Below are 27,676 nucleotides of genomic sequence, written 5' to 3' on the forward strand. Positions count from 1 at the left end.
TATTTGCAAGATTTCAACGCAATTGTTGTTTTTTTCCCTAACATAAAATGTAATGGTTTTTTTTGTTGTTTTTTTTATCTGTCTTTTACATTATGTTTGTGCCTTGATATCTGTTTACACCTGTTGTTAGACTTGCTATATTCTCATGGTATGAACTAGGGCTATTTTTACTCTATATCATTTCACGTGACCTGTGATTATCTCACACCACAACACTCAACGACACTAGACTTTCATAATTACATTAAAGTTCATTGAATTTATTCAACTGTTAAAAAATAAAGTTTTGGTCACCTGATCGTTCTGCAGTGTGGTGTGTTGGAGCCATGAGGCTCTGGTGAACCGGCAGGTCACAGGAAGCCCAAATTGTTATCAGCACTAAAAAGGGGGTTAGAGGGTTCTTTAAATTGACCCACAAACACACACCATTTACACAAGTGGATTTCAAATGAGTGAATTGAATTGTGTTGGCATCTACACATGTAACAATGGCCCTGTGGTTTATTTGCATTACAGGCCTCAAAGCAGAGCAAATGCATTGAGCATTAAAATACTGTGACCAGAGGTCAGGACCATAAAACGCGTGGAAAGTATTTGAACTGAGTCAAGACAGTAAACCTCTTGTAGTTAGATGCAGAACCGAAGACAGCCGCAAGGTGGGGGAAGTTTACATGACAAAAATAGATGGTAAAATCGCTCTAGGTGCATTATAGGAAAATGTGTTTATTAAGCCCCTAATGGGAGCGGACGAAAGGAGAAGAAGAGAAGCCTTTTTAAGTCGAAACGTGTATAAATGATAATAGTATAAAACCATTTATTTAATGACACGCCTTTACAATAAACCGTGTCTGCATCTCCTTTAAACGTCTTAAATTCAGTTTTACAAACATTAAGTCTTAGAAGTCATTTTGAAGTTGTTTACCGGTCTCCCATTTGAATGCACGAGTTCTTCATTTCAACATAAACATGTGATCCGATTTCAGAGAAATATTCTGAAACCCCGGGGAGGCGCTCTGTCTCCAAACTCTCTAAAATGTTGTTGAAATGTGCGCTAAAAAAAAAAAAAAAAAAAAAAAAAGGCATTTAAACGAACTCCGCTGTCTACAGACTGCGCGGGACGGGTCGGTTTGCGACCTGTGATTGCATTCGAACAAGCTAAGTGCAAACGCAGCGTTTGAACGGCAAATAAAAAACAAAAAACCGAGTCAACGTGGAGAAGCGCGCACGCCCGCGGCAGCTGAGCGTGGACGGGAGGCGCGTCAATTAAAAGCCGAGTGTCTCGTTTCAAGTCAATTCCTATTTGCTGAGGCTGCGACGCACGCGACTCCCCGGTCCAATCAGGAGAGACTTGACATCGACAAACCTCTCGGGCGGCGCACTCCTCGTGCAGACTTGACTGAGAACTTAGTTGCGGCTGGAGTAGCGGGTGCAACTGTTCACAATAGTGATTTATTTCCCCTGTTTTTACTTTTAACCCCTGGGGATAAAGGGTAAAACCCATGCAAACGTAAGTAATATCTTTATTATTATTATTACCAGTATTTGTCATTATTGTTGGATATGAGTGTCTGCATCAGGATTGCGTTTAATGAAGCGTTTTTATGTTGAAGGGATTATTAAGGACACTTCCACATACGACATCCAAGAAAATGGTGAGATTTTTCTTTCTCTTCTTTTACTTGCCTTAATGCCTTACAATTTGTATTTGCAAACGCGTCGGCGCGTCCATGTCCGACTAAAGCAGTGGTTCTCAACGTGGGGTCCGGGGACCCCCGAGGGGCCCCCGAGGAAAACATTTTCGCAGTTTATCCAACATTTCGATTTAAAATGTGTCACCACCATGACAGAATGTACAATAAGAACGGGTTGGACCCTAGTTTCACTGTTCGCTCGTAACTATAGTATAGACAACTGTGAGATTGTGGATCCCAAAAATCTTATCAAATGGGGTCTGTGGCCCAATGTGTATCAAATTGAGGGCCTGTGACATGAAAGGGGTTGTGGATCTCTGGGCTAAATTAGTGTTTAAATACTATCAATAATGCCCGTTTGAGGGGATTTGCTCGTTATGTTTTGAACCTAAACAGACATTATTGTCCTGCAGCTTTTAGATAATTCAAATTTTGCAACCACTCCTACGTGGATCTGAAAGTTTGGAATTCCCCCTGTAAGGAATAATCTTGGTCCTGAATGTAGTGTTGGTTATTCACAGACAAGACAGTGGAAGCTGTGTAGTGCAACCCCGGTTTACACTCTTTAGGCAGTACAGTTGGATGAATCCCTCCTTGGGGGTACTGTGAATGGTGTTGTCCCTCTGTCCGGCTCCCTCAGGGGCCAAATGGTTCAGCTCTCACAGCTGTGATAACAACATAGCATTGTTGCTGCTGTCTTTTCAGCGCGATTCAAGCTTTTTATTCGCTGCCTAGAGTCACATGTGGAGTGTGTTGGCTTGGAAAATGTATTAAAAAAAAAAAAAAAAAAAAAAAAGAAGTTACCTGCGAGCATACATGGATTATTATCAATCACATGACTAATGAATGATATGATTCACAAATGGGGACTAATAGTCACCCATTGTCTAATTCCTAAACGGGCTTGTCATATCCGGCTTCATAATGCAGACCACCCCCCCAGCATCCTGTGCTTTAGAGGAGGCTTCTGCACTCAACTACAATTTCAGTTGCAGTGTGGTCTGCGTTCCAACCAGATTTAAGAAGTAGAAAGAAGTTCTCGGTTTCAAATGTGCATCCTGTTCTAAGCGCTCTGAGATTTTTTATTTATTTATTTTTTCTTCATTTTCCGGGGGACTCATGCTAAGAGCCTTCTCCATAAAGCTGCTCTGAGGTTTGTCAGGAATGCTTGGCTTGTTATACGGCCGTACAGCAGAGTGATCTCAGCTGGTAAAAATCTTATTGGCCTCGGACTGGAGAGGAGCATAGGGAAATGTTCAAGTCTCAGTTAGACCAGCCGGGATTCGAGTGAGCTGGAAAAAGCCATAAGGACTGCAGATTTCAGCAATCAACCACTGACCTTTATACAGGAATGTTGCTTTTACGGAAATCCAATTTTTCATCTCAGATGCTGACTGTGTATACTGTATATCCCTCTTGCTGTCTCTCTCTGTCCAGCTGTGTCTGGGTGATTCCAGCGACTGCCTTCGGGACCAGATGCAGTGTATGATGCGATCCCTGCAGGACCTGAAGCAGATGAGCCGGCCGAGGCCACTCAGCGAACCGTGCGGCCGTTCCTTCACCGTGACGCAGCTTTGTCAGCAGAAGGCCCAGCGGGAGAGACTCGCTCAGCTGCGCATTTCCAACGCCAGCACCTATGACTCTGCATGCTGCCTCGCCAGCCCCTTGGAGGAGGAGGAGGCAGAGCAGAGGCACGGTCGGCTGGCGCAGGACTCCCCCAGCAGCGAGAAGAGCCTGGACTTTGACTCCGGCTACTCCGAGGCCTCCTGGCAGGACGAGGGAGTGGTTCTCCGAAGGACCAGGAACGTAAGGGTTTCCTCCTCCGCCTGCCTGCGAACCAACCGGGGACCCTCCGGCCGGATTCGGCCCAAATCCACCTCGGACGCTTGCCTGGAGCGCTGGACGTCGTTTGAGGCCAGCGACCCGGAGGACTGGACGACGTCGCTGCTGAGCCGCAGCAGGAACCGGCAACCTTTGGTCCTCGGGGACAACAGCTTTGCCGATCTGATTAAAAACTGGATGGACCTGCCGGAGTGTCCGGAGCCGGCGGAACTCAAACCCAGCGCGGGTCGGCGCCTGGCCAAAGACCTTCTCGTCAACATGCGCAGGAAACTAGCGGGGAAGCCTAAGGGTGTGGAGGTGAGGCCTCGGCCGGCGGACTCCGCCAGGGTCACCGGGGCCGTGGACGCCCCCAAACGCATGTCCTGTCCCGTGGGCTTCCAGGCCTTGAAACCCTTCTTTCACCAGTCTCACTCCGGCCTCCACGAGCAGGAAACAGACTTCTACCAGTTCACTGCTCTCATGAAGACAGGCAGCCGTCAACCAATCATTTGCAATGATATTATTGGATATATCTGAGTAACGTTGTCACAGAGGACAGAACTTATTTAACAAATGTGTAAATAAAGCTGGTGTGTTCCTGTAAATTGTACAGAGCTGTAATAAATGGTTTTGTATTTAATGAGTAAATGTGTTTGTTCCTATCTATTTGGACAATGATCATGGCGAATATAGAAGCAATCAAAAGCCAGACATTTTTTATAATGTGCATCCAAATGAATAATTTATGATAGAACATTATGGAATACTGCGTTCATCTTTGGTGTTAGGAATTACAATGACGTAACCTCCATATGTCAACGTGTAGATAAAAGAGAAAACAATCTACATTTTGGGGTAACCCCGACAAAAGTCCCGAAGTCTTACAATCCGCTGCCTGGGATGTGTTTGGGCATTGTGACGTCACGGCCATTTAAATGACTTTTGTCTTTGAAAACTGTATGCAAAATAAGTGCGGAGAGGAGGTTCCCCGGAGCCGTCATTGTCATGCATGGATGACACGGGTGAGAAAGGGCCTCGAATGGCGGCTGCAGCCCAGCCGGCGATGGTGCAGAGTCAGTGAAAAGGAGTCCCTACTGTTCGAGTCCCTTTGGGGGAACAAAGTGTAAAAACAAGCGCGGACGAGGTTTTAATTTCGTTTCGAATTCGAAAAAACATTTATTGTATCCCAAGAGCAAGCAATCGTAAACCAGCTTACAAAGGTAATAGAAGGCTGTGTCTCAGGTGCAACGAGCAGTGATGTTGACGTGACTCAAAAAAGTAAGGACAGATTTATATTCATATTTGACAGAACAGACAGAGGGTGTCCTCGCACCTCCTGCCTCCAGGGCCAGATGATGATTGCGTGGCGGGGCGGGGCGGGGGGTTGTTACTGGGGTTGAGATGTTTGGCATTGGGAAGGACAGCTGTGTCCAGATAGCTCGAGGACGGCAAATTCTCAGATCAAGGCCCTGGAACCACCGTGTACTGACCAACTCCCTGGTCTGCTCAAGTCCACCCCCCCCCCCCCCCCCACGAAACAGCTTCTACACGCAGCAGGTCTTACATGCAAAAATATTAAGGGAACTCTGCAAACGTTCAGCAGAACATCCTCCACTTGGCAAAAGGATGGAGAGTAAAATCACAAAGGGCTTGCGAGGATAGACACGCTTCATTCTGCATTCACCGACAGGGTTTCCCGTCACCATGTTAGACCAGTTATGGCGCTCCAGTGTCGCACACAGATAAAAGATCAGGGTTTTTTTTGTTTGTTTTTTTCCCCACAAAACATTTGGAAGTACAAAAGTAAACAATATAATCAAACTCCAGAATCCTTCCTTTTACATTACTAGGGAGTGCTTTTGGTGAAACTCCACCATGAAAAGACGACACTGTCAAAGAACAAAGAACATAAGCCAAACCTGGATGGCCATTAATCACGGTTAGCCTCAAAAGGACTTTGATAACAGATAGGATGATCAATAACTTGAACAATAAGAATAGGAATGAAATTGAGTAAATAATTGGGGGGGGGGGGGGGGAAAGAAAAAAGGGTGAGGGTTCTACTCCTCTGCTCTCCTCTTTGACGGCCTCAGCGGAGCAGATACCTGACGGGGGGAACCGTCTCGCAGTCCTCGTCCTCGGCGAACGAGGGGAACATCTCCAGAATCTGCTTGTGCGGAGGGATGTCCGCTTTGGTCACCTGCCGCACCACCTCAGACACCCTGGGAAGCAAAACAACAACAATAGCAGACAACAAACAAAACCCGCGCGTGTGTTCGTGCCGCCCCTCCCGATCCGATCCGGCGACCTCCCAGCTGAGCGCCACGCCGTCCCGCCGTCTAAATTTAAAATCCGGTGCTGTCCCAGTTCCCCACTTTCTTCCTGTCACCTCGTCGTCTTCGTCGGCCGACTGTTCTGAGCGGTGGGCTGACTTTTCGCACGGTGCATCTGACTACTTTGACCTGTCCCTGGACACTCAGATCACACTCTGTCATGTCATGTTGGTGTTTACGCAGGAAGCTTATCACAAGGCATCAGAGTTCAGGATGTGGGGATGAGGACATGTTGCCTTCCCCCTCCTCCTCCTCCTCTACCTTCCTTCGCTTCCAACTTCCCCAGAGAGTTGAGACGTGTTGGAAGACGTGCAAACTCTGGGCTCCCAGATGAGAAAACAAAAAAAAAACAAGGTCTCACAGCCAGATTCACAAGCAGAATAAGTCATAAAAAATAAAAATAAAAACGCCAAATGAATACAAATCTTCCAATCCAGCGGGCTGGTAAAAGTTCCACCTTGATTCTAGATTCGTACACTCTCTTTATTTATTTTCGCCCTCAGCTTTGCGGTGTTAAAAATACGTCCCCCCCCCCCCCGGGAAACCAAATTCTGCTTTTATTAACGGCAGGGGGGGAGTCGAGCGCCACGAGACGACTGAGTCATTTCTCCTCGGGCTTAAAAGTTGATTTAGTGACATTGGAAGACTGCGCCGAAACACGTCCAGAACGGCCCCGGCTGCTGAGAACAAGGGAAAGGAAAGAAAGAGAAAGAAAAATGAAAAAAAAAAAAAAAGGAAAAAACGGATCTCGATCCATTTAACTGTTGCCGTGCCGGTCCTGGGCGGGCGGCGGGGGAACTTGAGGAGGACGACGTCGAATTTCAATCTCCCGAATCTCAGCTGCCGGCGGTGAAGTGAAGCCCGTTAGGTCCCTCAACACTCACAGAGGAAACCCTCCATCCATTAGCCCCAAAACAAACAAGAGAGGGAGGAGGCTTCTCTTTGTGGCTTTTAACACTTGATTTAGTGCGTGTGTGCGTGCGTGCGTGCGTGTGCGCGCACGTGCATGTGTATGTGTCTGTGTGTGTGTGTGTGTCTGCGCACTCAAGTTGCCTTTATTGCACCAAAACATTTTAGTCATGGGTTCTGTTCCCTCAGCAGAATACTTTGCTAAAAAACACCAGCATTGTACCAGAGCGGGGTAATTATATGTTTGTGTGCACGCTCTGACCGGACATACCTCTGCTTGAGCCGCTCCTTATGGTTATAATTAGCGCCGTACAAGAGAGCAGGGCCGTAGTACAGATCGCTGACTTCCAGGCCGTACCTCTCCTGCGCGAAGGGGAGGAAAGAACAATCAGGCTCCTTCCCCCGCTCCCAGTTTTCACGGCGCCACACGCGCCCCGAGCGCGGGGGAAACAAACAGCAGCACAACGTCGCTGAGGGAAAGCCCGCACTGTGTCCCGCAAGCAGAAGCAGCTGCTCTCGGCCTATAACAGGAGGTTAAAAGAAAACCGGAGCAAAATAGGAATCTTTTGGGTTTTCCCCAAATGCCTCTTCCCCCTTGTCGGTCAGAATAAGCCGCCAGATGAGTCTGGCAGTGTTCAGTGCCTGACCTACATTACAAAGAGAATAAAGACAGTTTCCACGTGAGCATACGTGGCGGTGTGTGTCTGTGTGTGTGTGTGTGTGTGTGTGTGTGCGTGCGTGCGTGTGTGCGTCTGGCGTGCGCAATGGCGCAAATTGAAAATAAAGATTATGGAACGAAAAGTGCAGTCTGGAGAGTGAAGCTTGAAATGACTCTCTCTGAGGTCATAGATGAACTCAAGTGTTATTTCAGCGTTGGTAAAAGTACCAAAGTAAAAGCAGAAAAATTACTTGTATAAATTGTTAACAGGTAATTGGGATGGATATGTTTGTTATGTATGTATGTTACCATGACCAGTTCTATAATTACTAAGCTGGTTGTTTTACTATCCATTGTTTTGAAAGTTGTGAAAAACTTAACGAAGGCATAGGAGAGTTATGGTTTAGCATAATTTATGATTAATAATTTAAAGCTGCAACTACTGTCTACATGTAAACTGGCATTTCATCTTTTAACCCAGACAAAGCAAAATGCTTATTGACCCACCATGGCAGAATGGGTGTCACCGTCATGCCATTTCAGTTGACCATTAATAGCCATACAAGAAAATGTGGTTAATAATTTTATACCGTTTTCACACCAAGATGAGCGGGTATTACCCAGATTTTTTTTCAAACGCGGTTAAATCCGCTAAAAACAGGCCATCCCATTGGCAGGAGAGGAGTGTGCCGTTCTTTTTGTTTTTCCCCCGGTGCGTCACGTTCGACGTCACGAACGTGCCGGAAAAGGGCCGTGTCATGGTTCCAGTGCGATGGGAAAAAAAACACTCAACACTCAAAACATTTCATGCTCCCGAATGGGGGGAAAAAGTCAATAACTTCTGATTTGGATTTTGGATTCTAAATCAACTGATACACAGATATTCCTGTTTAATTATGTGGCAACGTCCGTAACTTCAATGCAAGAGGCATCGCGCCGTATATGAGTGTGTCTACCCGGCTGTCATGTTTACATCAGAGCTGATCGCAACTGGAGCCGATAAAAACCTGTGACTACGTCAGGGTCGTTTGTCCCGGAACTGAAACCCGGGTGTAACCTTTCCCACTAATGACAATTGCCAGATGTTAGCGGGTGTTACCGGGTTTTTGGTGCAGTGGGAAAAGGTTTTTTCTGTCATTTTTGTTCATTTCATGCCACTATGGTAGTGGAATCCTGGAGTGGTTTAATAATACATACTGTATCCACCTGATGAAGAAGAGCCATTTATAGTTAATCTTCCTCAAGTCAACCGACAGAAAGACACCTAATAATAAAATTCATACATTCTATTTAGTGCAATTTCTTATATTGGCTTACATTCCCTTTCATTTGGAGGGAAACATATAATTGCAGTATCTTACAATTTTATGAAGTGATTCATAAAAGCATAAATTTATGAAGCTCGAGGTGTAAATAAGCCAAGATATGGACAAGTCCCACGCGGCCTCATCTGTAAACTGAAAATAAAACACGTCAGTCGTTGTGTGGAGAGTGAGGCTGCACCTTAATGTCCTGAATTAGGTCGTCCAAGGTCATTTCCTCCCCGCCGTCACGTCGACCCTCCACCAGGAACTGATCCCACAGGGTGAACTGCTTCCCTGCGACCTGCCGACAGACACCACACACACACACACACACACACACACACACACACACACACACACACACACACAAACATGCACACAAATACAATGATAAGGGCTAAGACCTAAAACGTGTGTGTTTGTGCGTGTTTTGATGTTTAAGTTTGTAGATATCTATTTTTTTCTGTAAATATCTTGTATATGGTTGTTTTTTTTTTACCTACTGTCATGTTATTGCAGCTCCTCATTTTTTGTTAAATTCCTATTTTTCTTTTTATTCTTCGCATGGTGGGGACTGGCTTGATCATTGAGCGTTTCATCGCTAACATGACACTGGCTGTACATGTTGAGCATTTGACAAATATAAGACTGAAACTCGAAAACTTGGAACCTGGCCTCAAATCTGGTCACGAACGCTCCAGAAGCTGAGACCCGTCAGCCGTCCACGAGAAAAATATAGACCAGACGCGGGTCAAGAAGGCGCTTCCTCTTCATATGACATATGGCCTGTGCTGGCCATACATTAAGATAAAAAACGCCTTTGATTTTTTTTTTTTCCACGAGAAATATCATCAACTTTACTGCAAACCTTTCTACGGGAGATTTTTTTTTTACGACCTTATACAAACCCGGACAAGACAAGTGGGATGGTATGCAACTGATTAAACGTGTACCTCTCTAGATACACACTGAACACGCTGCTTGGGGGTCTTTTTTTTTTTTGCTTGTTTTTTACCCAGAGTTTAGGGGGTGGTTTCCTAAACAGCCGTTTCGTTCTTTTATCTCATACAAAACAATACACAAATCTAGCGGTAACTTTTGAACGATTAACTCCACGGGGCGAGTGGAGATACATAAACAGATGATCTTTATCACCGGCAGTCACCCCAGCCCCATTTTCCAAGTTACTTTACTTTTCCAAGTATAGATAACCAAGTACCGACCAAATGCGGGGTCCATTCATTATTACTTCAGAACATGAATGTCTACCTAAAATAGTCACCTAAAAAAGTTTGGAAAACAATCTTACAACTTTGCATCAACAGATGAAACATTGACGCGAATGTAGACTTTGAAACGCATTTCCTCCCTGACCCCTTCCTGCGTGTGCCCGATCGGAGTATTCCCGCTGGCAAAACGCGTACGCAACACACGGAGGAGCTCGGAGATGACGCCATACATTGAACAGCTCTTTCTTATAAAGCGCCAGCTAAATAAAGTGTAAAACACGGATTCTTTTTTAACAAAATAAACTCACGGATTACCACTTTAAAATCAGAGGGAACGTAAATATGGCACGAGATCGGAATGGGGACGTTGCGAGTCCTGCAGCTAAACTCTGCTCAACTCAAACCCCTCCGGCGCCGGTCCCACATCGTTACACTCGAGTGAGTTCACAGGACGCCGTGTGTGTTTACCATAAATATCCTCATCCCAGCGCGAGGGTCCGAGGGGGAACACATCAGCTGACCGGGGGGGGGAGTCAGGATTCACTCACACACCAAGAATTATGTCAAAATAAGTCCAAGGCTCCGGTGGCCTTCTGGCACACGCCCGGTGTGATGAGGTGGTAGTGACAGATCAAAACTTGGCCCGGAGACGTTAATAACGAAGCTCCTGCTCAAACTGGATCCAATTAGCTCCAGCAGCCAAGAGGAACGGACTGTCTGCGCCGCATTACGTCCACCGGGAACAGGGGCATGGAGACACGTCTGCGGTACATTCCGGCTCCCTGGCCTGGACAATTAGCGCTTAAGCAACTTTTGTGACTGGAGATAGGACTTCAAAAATCCGACCGCGCTCTCCAGGTCTTTTTTGGGCGGATGCTTCGATGGAGTGCAAGTGCAGATTTGCACCGGGAAGACAGACTAGGCATTGAAAATGCGCCTGGAGTGCAAACCGACATTGTCGGAGATAATCATAGAAGCATAGAACACCCAATTCAATGGCCACTGCAAGAAAAGAAAAGTGAGTTTTTGTCGGATTGTAGAAAGGAAAGCTTCCTCATGCCTGTTTCTTTGCATTATATATTTGTTTTTTAGACAATGCAAACCCATTGTGCGGGCTATTTTTACCATTTCCCCCTCTCTTCCTGTCTTTCTTGCCACAGCAGCATGAATCCACAGCCAATCAGAAACTCTAATATGGACTAAATATACTCTATTATTAGCTCCTATACAGTCCACAGTGACATCACCGCCTCTCAATTACTGGACGACGCGCTCCTGAAGAAAGATGGAACTGCACAGGCTGCTGGAAACAATTACAAATCCCAAATCCCTTAAATATATATGTTTTCTTTGTGAGAAAAGAAAACTAAAAAAAAAAAAAAAAAAGAAAACAAAGTAAATCCACAAATCATTCTAATTATTTACTCTTCACCGCGTTCACATCGAACAGCTTTGCCAGCTCGGAAAAACCACCCAATTAGACGCATCTTTCCCATAGTTCCGAGAAGGAAAACCAAATACGTGGAACCGCATCGACACCGAGGGTGACCGCTTCGAGTGTGTACCCCTTACAGGAAAATACACTCTGTGCTCATTTATTTTGCATTCACCTTTTCCGGGTTGGTTGGGAATAAAAGCAACCCCGGAACAGACGGAGCTGGATAGTCACGTCGGCGACCGCGTGTGTTTACGTTCCGTCCGCTCCGTCGCTGGACGCCGGCCAACGCTTTTATCTCCCGTCCACTTATCACTGTCTGCATGAGGAGCCGGGCTCCAAGACCCCGCTCGTAAAACACGGCGCGATCCGTTTGTTTTCCAAACCCAAAAAAGGACAACGCTGTAAGATTTGGCCTCGGCCATCCACTGACACGAAACCCTTCTATGGAAGGCGAACTGGGCTCATCCTCTGCACGTGGCGTTTGGTTTCCATCAGGACCATCTCGGCGTCGCACGGCGGTACATAAACACGGCGAATGTCCAGCGAGAGGCTTCGCTCCTCTCCTGTCTGACTGCGCACGGACAGGACGGGAGGGGAAATACAGGATGTTGGAGTGGGATTTTGAAACATCCCCCTATCTATGGAAGTAAGGAAAAAGCTCTCCTCCATAGTCAACATGTTGGGTTCACGCATTCCCTGCCCCACTTCCCCTCTGGCAGGAAATTGAAAGGTCGGCCTTCGCAGCTCTTCCTGAGGAAACCGGGCTTTGGCAGCGGCGGCTTCGAAAAGTGGAAAAAGGTTAATCCGCGGGATCGCTTTGCAGACGCCACTACGTAAAAACACAGAGATGGATTCCTCAACGTCTCTTTAACGACGGACATTAAAACTGGCTTTGCCGCGTGCGCGTCACGTACGCACGAGACGCAGTGGAGGTGAGGATTCACACCACGTCTTTACCCAAAATCCATTCAAGTATTCTTAACATTGCCACTTAAATAGATGTATGTAGACAAGGAAGTTACTAGTTATTTACTCTTATGACCTACATGCTTATGAGGACTGTTTGATTTTGTTTTTATGGTGCCGATTTTGTCCATTGTATATTGTCTAATGTGAAGTTTTATGTAAATTAAATTAGATAAAATACGAAAATTCCAATCTCGGTTGGACAATAAAGCTCTTATCTGATCTTATCACTGGAGTAGCACTGCTTAGCAGTGAAGCTTTTTTCACTCTTTCCCAGTGACTTTTGTTTTAAATTTTTTTAATTTATTTATTTTAAAAAATTTGCCCGGTTAAACAAATATTGAGGCTTTGAAACAAACCTATTAAATTCAAATCAAGTCTTGTCACTTTTTACGACAAATCAGTATTATTTCACTTAATTGCATTGCTTTCCTGAATTTGAATTTTATTAGTACACTTTATTAACATGCTCCTTGTTCAGAGAAATGTATCGTCTTTGTGGAATTTAGAAACATCAACAGGAGAAATACTTTGCATTAACAGAAAAAAACAAAAAACGAAACCTTTATAAAAAAAAACAAGCACACTAATTGCTACACTCCGAAAATAAACACCACTGACAGCAGAAATAATTGTTAAGCAAACACACACACACACACACACACACACACACACACACACGCGCACGCCAGCACACACACACACACACACACACACACACACACACACACATGATGCTGAACGGACGTGGGAAGTTGAGAGAACCAGAGGAAGTGAGTCCGGTGAACCCAGCGTCTGAATGGTCCCCGGGCTGATAAGAAGGGACCCGGTTCGATCCCTCCTGGTGGGTGATGATCACATTACCACTGCAGCCATGTTGTACAGGCGTGTAATCACCCTGTGAGGGTGAATTCTCAACCCTCACACACTACGGAGAATTCCCTTCGACAGGAAGCTGGGTTGAGAGGACACGTTCGGATAAGTCCCCTCGCCTACAGTCGGCCAAAAAAACGTTATTTTTTGTTTTGTTTTTCGCAAAGTGGCCTCAGAAATACAGCTTGGCACGATTCCAAACGTGGAAAAGTTTTCCGAGCTCATGGTGGTTAGAGGACTTTGCCTTCAAAGGAAGCCCCTTCTCTTTGCAGAGCTTCAAAGTGAGCCTTATGTGAGGCAGATGGAGAAGCCTCTGTGTGGTCTTTCGGCTCCTTTCTGGTTTCTAAACTTGGGCTTCAAACTGTTTATTCTGTGTGTGGAGTGGATCCGTCTGATACATCGGATCCGTCACCATACTGAAGATACAGTGAAATAAAATGTCCCTGAACAGCTTGTGAATAATGAATAAGAACATCCAAGAACACAAAATGGATAGTGGAAAATGGCTTTTCTATTCTTTTCTATTCTATTCTATTCTATTCTACTCTACATTTTTCTATTGTGCATTACACACACTTTCATCAAAGGGCCTTTCTCTTTTCTTCTCGAATATGAAATGGGATGGTTATGCCAGTGCACGTGTCAGGTTGTTGCTTGTACTTCACTCATGTTACAAGAGTCAGGCGTCTCCAGGAGAATTTACATTACATAATAGCTTAGATAACATTTAAGGAACAAATATGTTCTCATAATAGACAAAAAAAAAGAAAACAGAAATAAACCCAGGAAATACCTTTCGTCCTTCAACCGACCAATACTGACCGACCCACCACCAATTTCCTCTTTGTCCTGTTGACAATATCATTCCATCAGTAGAAGAACTCCACTGATGTCAGTGCCACGACAGAGCTGCTTCTGCAGTATCAGTGATGCAGCCAAATAAAATGGACATCAGTAACAGCCTATGGCGGGGGTCACCAACCTCCACTGGAAATGAGGGTGCCTGTGTGTGTGTGTGTGTGCGTGTGTGCATGTTTGCGTGTGTGTGTGAGTGTGTGTGTGTGTCTGTGTGGTGAAAGACAAATAATTACATTTTCTTAATCGCAGTGAAGCTTTTCACTAGTCCATGACCTTTGATAATGATAGGCAATATCCTCAACACAGTTATTTGATGCAAATAATGACAGACAGACAGACAGACAGACAGACAGACAGACAGACAGACAGATAGACAGATAGATAGATAGATAGATAGATAGATAGATAGACAGACAGACAGACAGACAGACAGACAGACAGACAGACGCATGTTAAATTCCAACTCCAAAACCCTATGCACTGCGGTTATCAGTGACCTTCACTCAAACTCCACAGGCGAGACAAGAGACAGAGGCAGACAGAGAAAACACATATTACAGGATTGGTATGAGGAGCTAAAAGTGGAGGTATAAAAGATATAAAAGAGACAGAATTTATGGAACAGCCCTTCCAGACCGGAGGGAGAACCGCAGGGTTCGGGGGCGGCCGCTGGCTGAGCAGCACACAATAATCTCCCAAAACAAGTGGCGAGTTTGGCACTCACTCTCAAAGAAGCCCATTCCTTTTGAGCGGCGTCCATTGACGTGTAAAACAGCCAACACAATCTCCAAGTGATAGTCTTGCAAATGAGAAGATAACAGCTCTTCACCTGACTTGAAGGACCTGGAGCATAAGGGTTGGGTAAATAAAATGCTCCCTTTACAAATGGGCCCCTGACAGGTCTGGGCCCGTAGAGACACTGGAGCAGCAAATGGCTGAGACACATCGGGACGAATGATTCCTCCTGGGTGTGAATATTAGGAAGGTTCTTCTCAAACTTTTCTTGGCCCATGACCTCATTTTTATGCCCTAGAATTCGATTGGAGCAACTACAGTTTGACAATTTTTCTTTCAATTTGTATTTTAATTATCATTTTGCAACCAGCACCGCAAATGTTATTCGTTGCAATTCAAAATTATGGCTATAATACATTTTATAAACAAATTTTAACATGTCAAAGGGCAGATATTCCACACTGCATATTAGGAAACTATTTCATGTGAATTTGACCCTTGTATTGGCTACTTTTATTAAAGCATGGAGCCTGGAGCGAGCTCCAATTGGATTATATAGAAGTTGTTATATATTCCAGACCTATTTAACAACATTTCCATTAAATCAAATATCAATCTCAGTCTCAAATATCAGTATCAGTCTCGGCCCTGTGTGCATATCGATTGGCCCCACATGGGGTCACGACCCCAAGGTTGAGTCTGGTACAGTATAAGGTATTTCAGTTAGTGGTTAGTGGGAACAGCTTTGTGACGGATAATTCAAAATGTTCTCCAGCTACAGCCCAGTGTGCGGTATTGATCACCTCCTGAAAAAAAAAGATCTAAGGTCGTGCACTTTGAACAAGCAACTGAACGCGTCACAGAGTGACGTAACCCATCCATGTATCGGCAACTGGAGCCAGATTGTTAATGATAGAGGAAGCTCAATACGATGTTCAGAGGTGGTGAACAAACCTAACGCCGCAGGGGATTTTGGTGCCGGTGTCCGGGAATAATTACCTATGATTTAACGTTGGGCGACACTGATATCAAATATCAAATATCACAGTATCAAATTATGAAGGCAAATAATTTGGGGGATGACTTGAGGGATGCTTTCATAAAATATTTACACTCGAGAAATATTTGAGAAGCAAACATTAGTAATGTGGATATTATGACCAGGCAGGGAACAGCTAGAATAGCCTCGAAGACAATATCACGATATCGATATTATATCGATATATCGACAAGCCCCACTATCGGTCTATGAGGTTAGAAAAAGAAGCTGCGATCGCCCAGATTTAAATATTCAGGTTGCCATTTATGGAAGTTAATAGAAAGAAAATTGTAAATAGAGAAATGAAATAAGAAAAAAGCGACAGGAATGCTTGAGCTTAACCCTCACATCCATTGACCTTGGTCTCGGTACTTCTGTAAATGCTCCGCCGTGGCCAGCCCAGTCGCACAAAACCAAATCAGACGAGACAGGAAATGAGGAAATCCCTGGAGACCCGAGGTGAGAGACTTGGGAATTCAGTTTTGGGGGAAAACCTTCCGACCACTAAGTTGCTGCCTGTCTCCCTGCTCTGCGAACAGAAAACCTGCAACCTGGTTTTGTGAAACCCGGTGATTCTTGTGTGAAGTTCAGCACTAAGGAAAACAAAACAAAAAAAATAATAAAGGAAGTAAGCATACCGAGCCTTCCTCTTTGTTTGACAAGCTCTATGGTCCACATTTGACTTAAATCCTGACACAATTAAACCAAAACCTACATTCACACGAATATAAACAAACAAAAAAAGTTCAAGGGTTACAGCATTCACAACGAAAAACACAATTTTGTAAAACTGATGATGACTCATAAATCACATGAAAAACAACACAGACTGCAAACACAGCTAACAGACTGGTGCGATTTCCATCCCCAGTGTGAAGCATGTGGCATCTGGGAGTGATAAAACCGCTTTATTTCTATGTGTCTCACAGACCGAGTCACTGACTCTACCTGCACAGCACAGCACCTTTCCACAGAGTACCCATTATTCTAAAGCAAAGGAAGTTTGATGAAGAACCTTTTAGTCTTCGGCCACCTGTTACATTGTGTTGCATACAGTGAGCCACGCTGAGTGCCTTTGTGTCTATGTATGAGGTAATACTTTTAGTGTGTGTGTGTGTGTGTGTGTGTGTGTGTGTGTGTGTGTGTGTGTCTGAGAGAGAGAATGAGAGACAAAGAGTAAAAAAAGAGAGAAAATAAAAAATGTGCATAGAAATTGGAAGCAGATGGATAGACAGACAGACAGACAGACAGACGGATAGACAGATAGATAGATAGATAGATAGATATATAGATAGATAGATAGACAGATAGATAGATAGATAGATAGATAGATAGATAGATAGATAGATAGATAGATAGATAGATAGATAGATAGATAGATAGATATATAGATAGATAGATAGACAGATAGATAGATAGATAGATAGATAGATAGATAGATAGATAGATAGATAGATAGATAGATAGATAGATAGATAGATGGATAGATAGATAGATAGATAGATAGATGAGCAATAAAAAGCTAAAGATTGGCAAACAATTGAAATAATTGGCAATATACAATGAAACTAAATAAATGCCAATAAAAATAAACCTCTGTGTCAACACTTCAGAGAGATAAAAGTGGGAGAAAGACGTGAGAGTGCATGTGCATCCACGTCCACAGTGATCTTTATCTAATTTAAATTGGATCTTAAATAGTTCTATCGAATAGACAACCAGTATTTTACATCAGAATCAGAATCGTCTTAAGTAAGTTTACACGTACAAGGAATTCCTCTTGGTGTTCGGCGCATACAGGAAACATGAATCTAAAATAGAAAAATAGGAAAACAATCTGTAAAATATGTAACAATATGTAAAATTAGGCTGTTTTTTGTTTTTTTTTAATAAAGAGCTGTACAGTTTATGCAGGAATGTGCAAATGTTCAGAGTATGAGCTATGACAGTATGTGCAATGTGCACGGATAATAGCCCAGAAGAATGAAGAATGTGCGTTAATGTAACGCATTGACTAGGCATTAAATTGAAGGTGTACCGGTCTGTGTAATGTCTATGGGGGGAGGAGGTGAGGGTCTGTTTCAGTGAGGTGTCCCGGGCCTTGCTGATGAGGCCAGTTGCAGATGGGAAGAAACTGTTCATGTGGCGAGAGGTTTTGGCTTTGTTGGACCGCAGCCTCCTACTAGAGGGAAGTGTTTCAAACAGTTTGTGCCGGGGTGGGAGGGGTCAGCCACAATCTTACCCGCACGCCTCAGGGTCCTGGAGACGTACAGGTCCTGGGGAGATGGCAGATCGCCTTCTCAGTGGAACGAATGACAAGCTGCAGCCTGCCCTCGTCCTTGGTGGTTGCAGCAGCGTACTAGATGGTGATGGAGGAGATGAGAATGGACTCCATGATGGAGGTGTAGAAGTGCACCATCATCGTCTCTGGCAGGTTGAACTTCCGTCCTCTGCCGGGCTTTCTTGTTGATGGAGCTGTTGTCCAGCGCCCACTTGAGGTCCTGGGAGATGATGGTTCCCAGGAAGCGGCAGGACTCCACGGAGTCGACTGGGGAGTCACACAGGGTGATGGGGTTGAGTGGGGCTGCGTTCTTCCTGAAGTCCACAACCATCTCCACTGTCTCCACAGTCTCCACTGTCAGCTCCAGGTTGTTTTGGCGGCACCAGGTCACCAGATGGTCAAGCTCCCACCAGTAGGCGGCTCATCCTCACCAAAGATGAGCCCAATGAGGGTGGTGTTGTCTGCAAATTTTAGGAGCTTGACAGACTGGTGATGGAGGTGCAGCTGTTGGTATACAAGGAGAACAGCAGAGGAGAAAGAATGCAGCCTTGAGGGGAACCGGGGCTGAGGAGTCAGAGACGTGAGTTTCCAGCTTCACGTGCTGCCTCCTGTCAGACAGGAAGTCTGTGATCCACCTGCGGGTGGAGTCAGGCACCCTCAGCCAGGGGAGATTGTCCTGCAGATGAGCCGGGCTGATTGTACTGAAGGCAGAGCCGAAATCCACAAACAGGATCCTGGCGTAGGTTCCTGAGGAGTCCAGTTGCTGGAGGATGAAGTTCTGCATCGTCGAGAGACCTGTTGGCTTTGTAGGCGAACTGCACGGGGTCCAGGAGAGGTGATGGATTTGAGGTGGGAGAGCACAAGGTGTTCAAAAGACTTGGGTAACCACAGAGGTCAGGGCGACGGGTCTGGAATCATTAAGTCCTGTGGTCCTTGGCTTTTTTGGGAGTGAGATGATGGTGGAGGATTTGAAGCAGGCTGGTCTCTAGCGAGGTGTTGAAAATCTCAGCGAACACCGGAGACAGCTAGTCAGCACAGTGCTTCAGTGTGGATGGAGAGGCACAGTCTGGTCCGGCTGCTTTACGGGGGTTCTGCCTCTTGAAAAGCCTGTTGACGTCCCTCTCCAGGATCGAAAGAGTCACTCTGGAGGGGGGGGTGAGTAGCTGTCAAGAGGTCCATTCTCCTGCTGTGGTGGGGGAGGTGGAACGCTGGGGCTGGTGGAAGGTGTCAGCAGGGGTGGTGTCAAGGACTGTCCCATTGCCTTTCAAAGCGACAGTAGAAGTTGTTCCGGTCATTGGCCAGGGGTGAGTTGTCATAGAGTGAGGCGTTTTTGGTTTGAGGTTAGTGATTTGTCTGAACCCTTTCCACACAGAGGCAGAGTCATTGGATGAGAGCTGGTGTTGGAGTCTCTTTGAGCACAGTTGTTTAGCATCTCGCACCTCCTTGCGCACCGCCTCCTTGTTACACATTTGTGTAACATGAAATTCTCTGTAATATATTCTGTTTATTTCTATCTATTGGCGCCGCCCCTGTGGTCGCCTGTGCAAATGCTCTGTGTAGATTACGCCCATTTTAGTATTTTTTTTTCGTTTTACTACTACTAGCAGCTGGTGTAACCCCAACAACCTCAAGACTCTCTCCCACTCATGCTTGCCGAACCTGGAACAACTGACCATCTCATGCCGTCCATTCTAACCCCCCCGGGAATTCAGCATCATCACAGCCGTTTATTTTCCACCGCAAGCGGGAACTGACACAGCACTGTCAGACCTATATGATGTGTTGTGTGGAGTTCGAAACAAACATTCCGACGCGGCTGTGGTGGTGGCTGGGGACTTTAACAGGGCGAACCTTAATCTGCCTCATTTCCATCAACACATCGCGTGTGCCACCAGGGGAGAAAAAACTTGGGACCACTGCTACACACCATACAAGAATGGATACAGAACCGCCTCACTCCCTGCTTTCGGGAAGTCGGACCACGCCACCATCTCGTTGCTTCCTGTTTACAAGCCTAGCATCGTACGCGGAACGGTAGTGACGAGGGACGTAAAGCAGTGGTCGGACCAAACACAGAGGCCGCGCTACAGGACGCTATGAGCGACGTCGACTGGGACATGTTCCAATCAAGTTCCAGCGACGTCAGCGAGTTTACGGAAGTTGCTATGAGTTTCACAGCCAAGATAGCGGACAGCATCATTCCCACAGTGAACTTTCAGTTTTTATATTTCCTAACCAAGAACTGTGGGTCGAAAAATCCATCTGTGGCGCTCGGAATGCTCTGAAAGCCGCTTACAACGATGGTCTTGTATCCGGCAACATGGACAACTACAAAGCGGCATCCTACAAACCGCGAAGGGCGGTGAAGGATGCTTAATGGACATTCAGGGACACAGTAGAGCTACGGATGGAGCAACGAGACACCAGACACTTGTGGCAGGGGTTGTGGACTATTACATAATTACATGGACAGCCCCTCTCCAGCCACGAGTGTGGACGCCTCCCTAGCCAACGAACTGAGCTTCTTCTATGCGCAGTTTAAGGCTGGCAGCAACACCGCTAGCTCGCCGGCCAATTTGAGTTACACTGCTGACGATGAGTGCGCACTCTCAGTGTGAGCATGACGTTAGGAGGGCTCTGATGCGTGTGAACACCAGGCCAAGATGGCAATATCTGGGCGAATACTGAAGACCTGTGCTAACCAGCTAGCCCCTGTGCTCACTACAATATTCAACGCCTCCCTGGCCGAGTCGGTGGTCCCGTCCTGCTTCAAGATATTCACCATCATCCCTGTGCTGAAGAACGCCTCTCCACCTTCCGGTGGCCCTCAACTCGGTGGTCATGAAGTGCTTTGTGAGGCTGATTAAGGATTACATCTGTGCCTCCCTCCCCCACACCATTGACCCGCTGCAGTTTGTGTCCCGGCCTACCAGATCTAAGGACGACGCGGTCTCCCAGGTACTACACACCACGCTCACACACCTGGATGACCGGAAGGGGGGCTATGCGAGATTGCTGTTCATTGACTACAGTTAAGCTTTCAATACCAGAGTCCGCACCAGACTTGCTGTCAAGCTGCGGGAACTAGGACTGAACAATTTGCTGTGTGCCTGGATCCTGGACTTCCTCACAACCAGGCCACAGGTGGTTAGAGTGGGGAGGCACACGTCCAGAACCTTCACCCTGAACACAGGATCCCCCAAGGGCTGAGTCCTCAGCCCCCTATTGTACTCCTAGTACACACATAACTGTGTGGCCAAGTCCAGCTCCAACACCATCAAGTTTGCTTACGACACCGTAGTGTTGGGCCTGATCACCGACGACGACGATAAGGCCTACCACGAGGAGGTGGCTGACCTGAGACTCTGGTGCCAGGACAACAGCCTCCTCCTTGATGTCAGCAAAACTAAGGAGCTGAGTTGTGGACTTCAGGAGAGGACTACAACCGAGGACGCATGCGCCATTGGTGATTAATAGGACTTCTGTCGACAGGGTGAGCAGCTTAAACTACCTGGGTGTCCACATCATGGAGGACTTAACATGTACTATACATACAGACACTCTGGTGAGAAAGGCGGCTGAAGAAATTCAGGGTCTTGTGAGGATCCTCAAGTCCTTCTACTCTGGAGCAGTGGAGAGCATCTAGACAGGCAACATCACTGCCTGGTTTGGGAACTGTACTGCTCAGGACAGGTGGGCCCTGCAGAGGGTGGTGCATTCAGCCCAACGTATCACTGGAACTACCCTCCCCTCCGTGCAGGACTTATACACCAGGAGGTGTAGTAGCAGAGCCCGCAGGATCATGAAGTTTCCTCACCACCCCAGCAATGGACTGTTCCAGCTGCTGCGGTCGGGCAAGCGCCTCCTCAGCCCCACAGCGAGGACAGAGAGACTGAGACAGAGTTTCTTCACCGCAAGCCATAAGAACTGTCAACGCTGAACTCACCAAGGGCCCTCACTGAAACTGTACTGCATTCTGTATCACTATATTGGGTTATAGTATACTGTGCTGTATTGCTGTTTGGTGTTACTGTATTGCTGTGCCGTACTGTTGTATACTGTACTGTATATCCCAACACACACTGTCTCACTTCATTCACATACCACTTTACCGCACATATCTGTATATACATAGTCTATTTATTTTATTTATATTTTTGTATTCCTACTTAGTATTTTAACTTTTTACTCTTATTTTATTCTATTTATGAACTGAATGACATTTTAGGAATCAGTTAGTTGAATTAGTTTAGTTAGTTAGTTCATTAGTTAACTATTGTGCCAGTTAGTACTTATTGTGCATAATCTCCGGGTGTGTTGCAATGTCATTTCACTACCTACAGTATATGTATGCTCGTATGTTTATGTATGTGACAAATAAACATCTTGAATCATGAATCTTGAATCTATTATCCAGGAATTGTCCGAATAGAAATGGCACGTGGTTGGCCGTGGTTTTGAGAGGCTGCACATACTGATCTTCCACGCATCCCACTGTGCCACTGCATGAAATCCCACTTGATGACATAATAGTTTTCATCTGTTTTCAGGTTTATGTAACATCCCTTGGAGTCTACAAAATAAAGAATTCCCTCACCAGCACACTTTGGTTTAACAGAGCATGGTGGCGTGGAGAGACATTTGAAATCAGGTTGTCCTGGTTCAATCAGGACAATCAGCAGACTTTTGCTGAGATTACCTTTGTACCGAATGCAATTCCTATAAAAGCCCCTTGGACCTTAGTGTTGTATTTACTTACAATTTGTGATAAGATTGGGAGGAACAGCATTGTGATACTGAAAATAAATGTTTTTCTGTTTCAGTATGTTGTCAAAAATAGCTGATTCATTTTTATTTTTTTCAAAGCATCATATCGGCAGCCAAATGCAAGGAGAGGAGACAGAGCAACATTAGAATGATCTGCTAGTATTCTGAAGATCGAGCAGGTTATGGACAGTCGATTGGTCATTAAAAAAAATGTAGGAAAAGGTGATTCCTACATTTTATTGTGATTGGCAATCACAATAAAACATATCCACTAATTCACACAAGAAAAAAAAAAGATTTTCATTTGACAAAACATCTTAGTTTTATCTTGTGTTCATTAATTGATTATTTTCCCAAACCAGCCTAAATCACATCATTAAGGGGAATAAACCCCTGTGTAGTCAGTAAAACAAGCAAAACAAACGACTCCACAGCAGAGGGCAAACCAAACAATGCTGCCAACAACAACAAAGCAAGGAACGACAGAAGGCACAAGCCACCGGTGCAGACGGCAGGTTACTCATTATCCTGTGAGCACTATTCAAGTCGGGCTCTGGGTCTTAAGTTACACCTTCCACAATGCGGCTTCACGCAGAGGCTCCCCAAGGAGTACAGGAGGCCTCGGATCATGTTCACCCTGTTTTTTTGTATTTATGTACTGTCCTAGGAGGCCCACAGACAGACCTGACCACATGTGCAGAATGAAATCTGGGCTTTCTTTGTGCTGTTCTGTCTCCGGGCTTGTCTCTTGTTATTCCTGTGGCAGATGTGTGCACTGCAATTACAAACATGCTAAATGCACCACATACCCACAGCTGCTGCCATTCCCCCTCACCACTTCTGAAACAACCCACTACGTCTGGCAGACAATGGATATCAAACAATGCTGCAAACATCTTGATTAGTTCCACTTTGAGATGGACTGACTGACTGACTTACTGACTGACAGATAGACACATTGATAGACAGAGAGACAAATAGATAGAGAGACAGAGAGATAGATAGATAGATAGATAGATAGATAGATAGATAGACAGACAGACAGACAGACAGACAGACAGACAGACGGATCAATTTAACTACGCAATAAACCTAACAATTAGCTAAAAAATTGAATTTTAGCAATGTACTATATCAAAGTTAAAACACAATACAAACCTAAGAATTAACAATAAATAATAAAGATTAAACATCTGCATCAATACTTCACATTCCAACAGAAACAGAACATTGTGCAAGCTTGCAGAAACACCCATATATAAATTAATAAAATCTTTACATATAAATACAATACACAATATGCTGCTGAGCTGTGAAGTATGAAAAGTTCCTGAAAGAGTTCTCACATAAAGAATGAAAAGCATTGGAAAAGAAAGGCTTTGCTCAACAAGGCGCCCCGGTCCGTTTGCGGAGCACTGTAAAATACGGCAGACCTAACGGTGAAGCCGGTTCCCACCGGGGTCTCTGGGAAATCTGGTTTCAATACCGCGCCTCCTGTGAAGGCAGGAAATATCCGTCATTTCTGCAGGCGACCAACAAAGCGGCAGTGTGAGCGCTGACCTTGAGTGTAGTTTCCGAGGGGTCAGGGCTCTGCCTCCAATGCCGCTAATTCAATTAGGGCAGGAGGGAGGTTGAGACAGGGGCTGGAAGGTGGGAGATGTATGGAGAAGAGGGTGAAAGGACATTCACGCCTGACGATGGACTACACAGGGCAAAACCCAGTAAGGCACTCAAAGCTCACGACAAATTGGGTGATTAAATACCCAAATTCATTACTCACGTTCTTCTGGACCCAGGTGAGGGTTTTAGCATTGTGCATGGTTTTGGGATTCCCTTGGGCTGCGGCTCCGGTTTCATAACATTACACCCAGGAGCCTCATTGGGAGCACAATCGTCCTCCTCTTACATGAGGCCACAAGAGCATTGATAACACCAACTATATATTAAAAAATTGAAATACATTTTAATATGTAAGCTCATGTCTGGGGCTTTTTTTTTTTTTTGCTGCAATGACACCAACCTTGCCCAAAGAATGTATGAGCCACTATTTACAACCAGTGGAAATCACTGTAAGCCGCTTCAATATGTGTGTTCAAACTGGGAGTTAACTTTCCCAGTCAACTCCCTGTTAACTCCCTGACCCCAACCTCATCATAACCAACAGTGGACACTAGAGAGCAAGACGTCACATAAGCTTTTACATATAACAATCACTGTGATTCACAAAATCCACTGTGATACAAACTGACCACCAATGTACTAACTATGGAGAGAATAACAGCAAAATTGTAGTTGTGAGACACCCCCGCAGGCCTAAAACTATACTAAAACTGAAAAGGAAATAAATAAATAAATGTGTACTATCAACAAGTCTTCCGCACCATAATTATAGCTGAATATTTCACTGCATGCCAATACTCTTGTTGTTTGGGCAAGTGCCTCGGCCACAAACGCAGAGAGGAAAGCGATATTAAGAATTGCCCTGCTGCGCCGACGGACTCAGCTTCCCATGTGTTTACATATTTCAGCCTCCATAAACAATGATAACGCCGGCAGGGAACGCCAGGGGAACTTCCTATTTGGGGAAACAGCTGTTTTTAAAGCAGGAAAATGGGCGAGGAGCAGTTGGAGAAATGAATAATACTTTATTTTAACTGCATCTGCAATCACATGATCTGGGAGAATGAAGCATCACGTGATTAAGGATAAAAGGATAGGGCTCATCATTTTTCCAACACAGGCCTTATTTAAATGTTAGTTTCCATCATTTATAACTGTTCGGTGGAGCAACCTCACTTAACTATTGAGAAACTTACCACTCTGCTGGAACTTCTCACTGTGATTTAAAGCAGTCCAACATTTAAGCCTCCTTTTCTAAAAGAGGGAATGAGGACAATGATGGGAACCAACATTTTAATAAGGTGTGGGTTGAAAAATAGCGAGCCTATCCTTCAAAATGGAACCTGTTTCAACCGACCAGAGCTCGGGCCAAACGGGACAAACAGCAGAGACTCTCCGCCGGTTATTTGATATTAATGAGCTGATGCTGATCTCACGAGTGGAGCAGCGAAAGTTGAGCCCTTGATACTTCACGTCAGATCACAGTGATATTTAACAGCTGCACTCCTGCTCCCGCTTCAAATCTACCTCTAATCCTGGTGGATATTTAGTCTAGCCAGCAAAGATAATGCTTTATTAACGGCACCCTGATAACGATCACTACGGCCTTACACACTTTCCCGTTCGCCGTCACCCCAACTCTTTGATAACGTCGGTCGGCTTGTTGTGTTTCTGTTGTGGAAATTTCCAAAAGGGTTTCTGAGGCTGGAAGTGTTGTCGCGCAACTGTTTCCCTACACTAATCCACTGAAACCACGAGAGAGTCAAAGTCACAGCAAGTTGAAGTGACACCTGGGAAAAATTGCATGTGCATGTGGTGAAAACCATGTCTTTTAGCCTGGGTCAAATGTTTGTCCATTCTTTGCAGAGCCCTGGGGGAAACACATGGATTTTGGAAACACGCCGATAGGAGCAGCCTTCTTCCCGCAGCCAAGACACTAGTCCTGTTCTCTAGTTGTTTCATCAAATCAATCTAACCTTAAAAACAGAGGAAAGCTGTCATTACGACATGCCATTTGTTCCCTCCGTCTGTCTTCTTGCGTTCTGGTGCCGAGGCCAAAACGTGACCATCTGAGGCTCGTTGGGGGAGGGGAACGGGGCACGAGAAACTCGCTCTCAGCGTTTTCCCGCTTGTGTCCGAAGACTGATTCTCAAAGATTGCCGCGGATAAATGTAAGCTCATCGCGGAGACAGTTGAAAAATATTTTTCTTGGCAGAAGCGTGAGAGGATCGCCCCTCCCAGATGGATAATGCATGGCACCGCAACATCATTTTTGTTGGGATCCTAACTAACTCTGTCTAAGTGTCCGTGGCTCAGGCCTCGGTATCTACCCGTATCCAACTCCCCAAGATGTCTCACTCGCTATCCAGAGCCTCAGCCAAGTGTTTTCCATCTGGTCGCCTCCTGTCTGTGCCTCCCTCTGGTACACAAAGCTGGGAGAGCCAGCTAAATGCTGAGCCCGCAAAAAAAAAAAAAAAAAGAAGCCCAACAGAAAGGAGCACGTCTGGAAAAATGGAGGGTCTCCGATTCCCTCTGAGCAAGATTCCTCGCTGCATTATATAAGTTCAAGCTGCGGTGAAGGCGAGCGCTCCGTCAGCCCGACCGCCTGCAGTCGCAGTGAATCACCCTTTCCACAGCGCGAGGACAACGCTGCACAGTGTTAGAGCCAGGGAACACTGTACACGCCAGAGAAAAAGAGGGAATGAACTGAGGCGAAAGTGAGATAAGAAAAAATACACAAATGCATTTCTTTATTTATTTCCACCATTGCAGCCGATGCATGAGGATCTTTTTTTATTTATTTATTTATTTTCCCTTTGGTGGGAACACCGGGGGGTCCGGCGCTGAGCAAAAAAGGCGCAGCTGCCTCTGTCAGCGAGCTCCCCTCTTATGAAGCCGCAGCGTTCCTGCCTGTAACTATATCTGGAACCAGACCTTCACTGTCTCGAAGCCACCGCTGCCTTCTCAGTTACCTCCCTGGGGACAGAGCTGCCCCATGACCCTGGTCTGTTTGGGGGTTCGGGGGCTTTTGGTGAGAGAGCGGGGCCAGTTCTGCAGTCTGACCCCGTCTGGGGGTGAACTGTTCGGGGCCAAGTGAGCGTCATAACTCCAGCGAGCACACTCTCAGGCTTTTACCCAAAACATGACCTCATGT

At 45.6% G+C, this 27,676-nt stretch overlaps 2 protein-coding genes across 3 annotated transcripts in view; one reads left to right on the forward strand and one right to left on the reverse strand.

Annotated features, from left to right (window-relative positions):
- Positions 1–1,398: 1,398 nt before the first annotated feature.
- Positions 1,399–4,154, forward strand: inka1b (inka box actin regulator 1b). 2 transcript variants are annotated; one of them, XM_080000615.1, is made up of 3 exons: positions 1,399–1,507; positions 1,611–1,652; positions 3,129–4,154. In XM_080000615.1, the coding sequence occupies exons 2-3, from the start codon at positions 1,650–1,652 to the stop codon at positions 4,047–4,049; spliced, it is 924 nt and encodes a 307-aa protein (XP_079856741.1). In that variant the 5' UTR covers positions 1,399–1,507; positions 1,611–1,649; the 3' UTR covers positions 4,050–4,154. The 2 variants fall into 2 exon arrangements, with proteins under 2 accessions (XP_079856741.1, XP_079856742.1); XM_080000616.1 differs by lacking the exons at positions 1,399–1,507; positions 1,611–1,652 and adding an exon at positions 1,671–2,844.
- A 484-nt stretch (positions 4,155–4,638) lies between these two features.
- uba7 (ubiquitin-like modifier activating enzyme 7) overlaps positions 4,639–27,676 on the reverse strand; it is a 41,458-nt gene continuing 18,420 nt past the window's right edge. Inside the window, exons 22-24 of the mRNA XM_080000609.1 lie at positions 8,916–9,017; positions 7,026–7,117; positions 4,639–5,734 (exon numbers count right to left, since the gene is read on the reverse strand). Coding sequence (XP_079856735.1) covers positions 5,602–5,734; positions 7,026–7,117; positions 8,916–9,017 — 327 coding nt within the window. The 3' untranslated portion in view covers positions 4,639–5,601. The remainder of the gene's footprint in view (positions 5,735–7,025; positions 7,118–8,915; positions 9,018–27,676) is intronic.

This window comes from Zeus faber (assembly GCF_960531495.2).
Source record: "Zeus faber genome assembly, chromosome: 5".
NCBI lineage: Eukaryota > Metazoa > Chordata > Actinopteri > Zeiformes > Zeidae > Zeus > Zeus faber.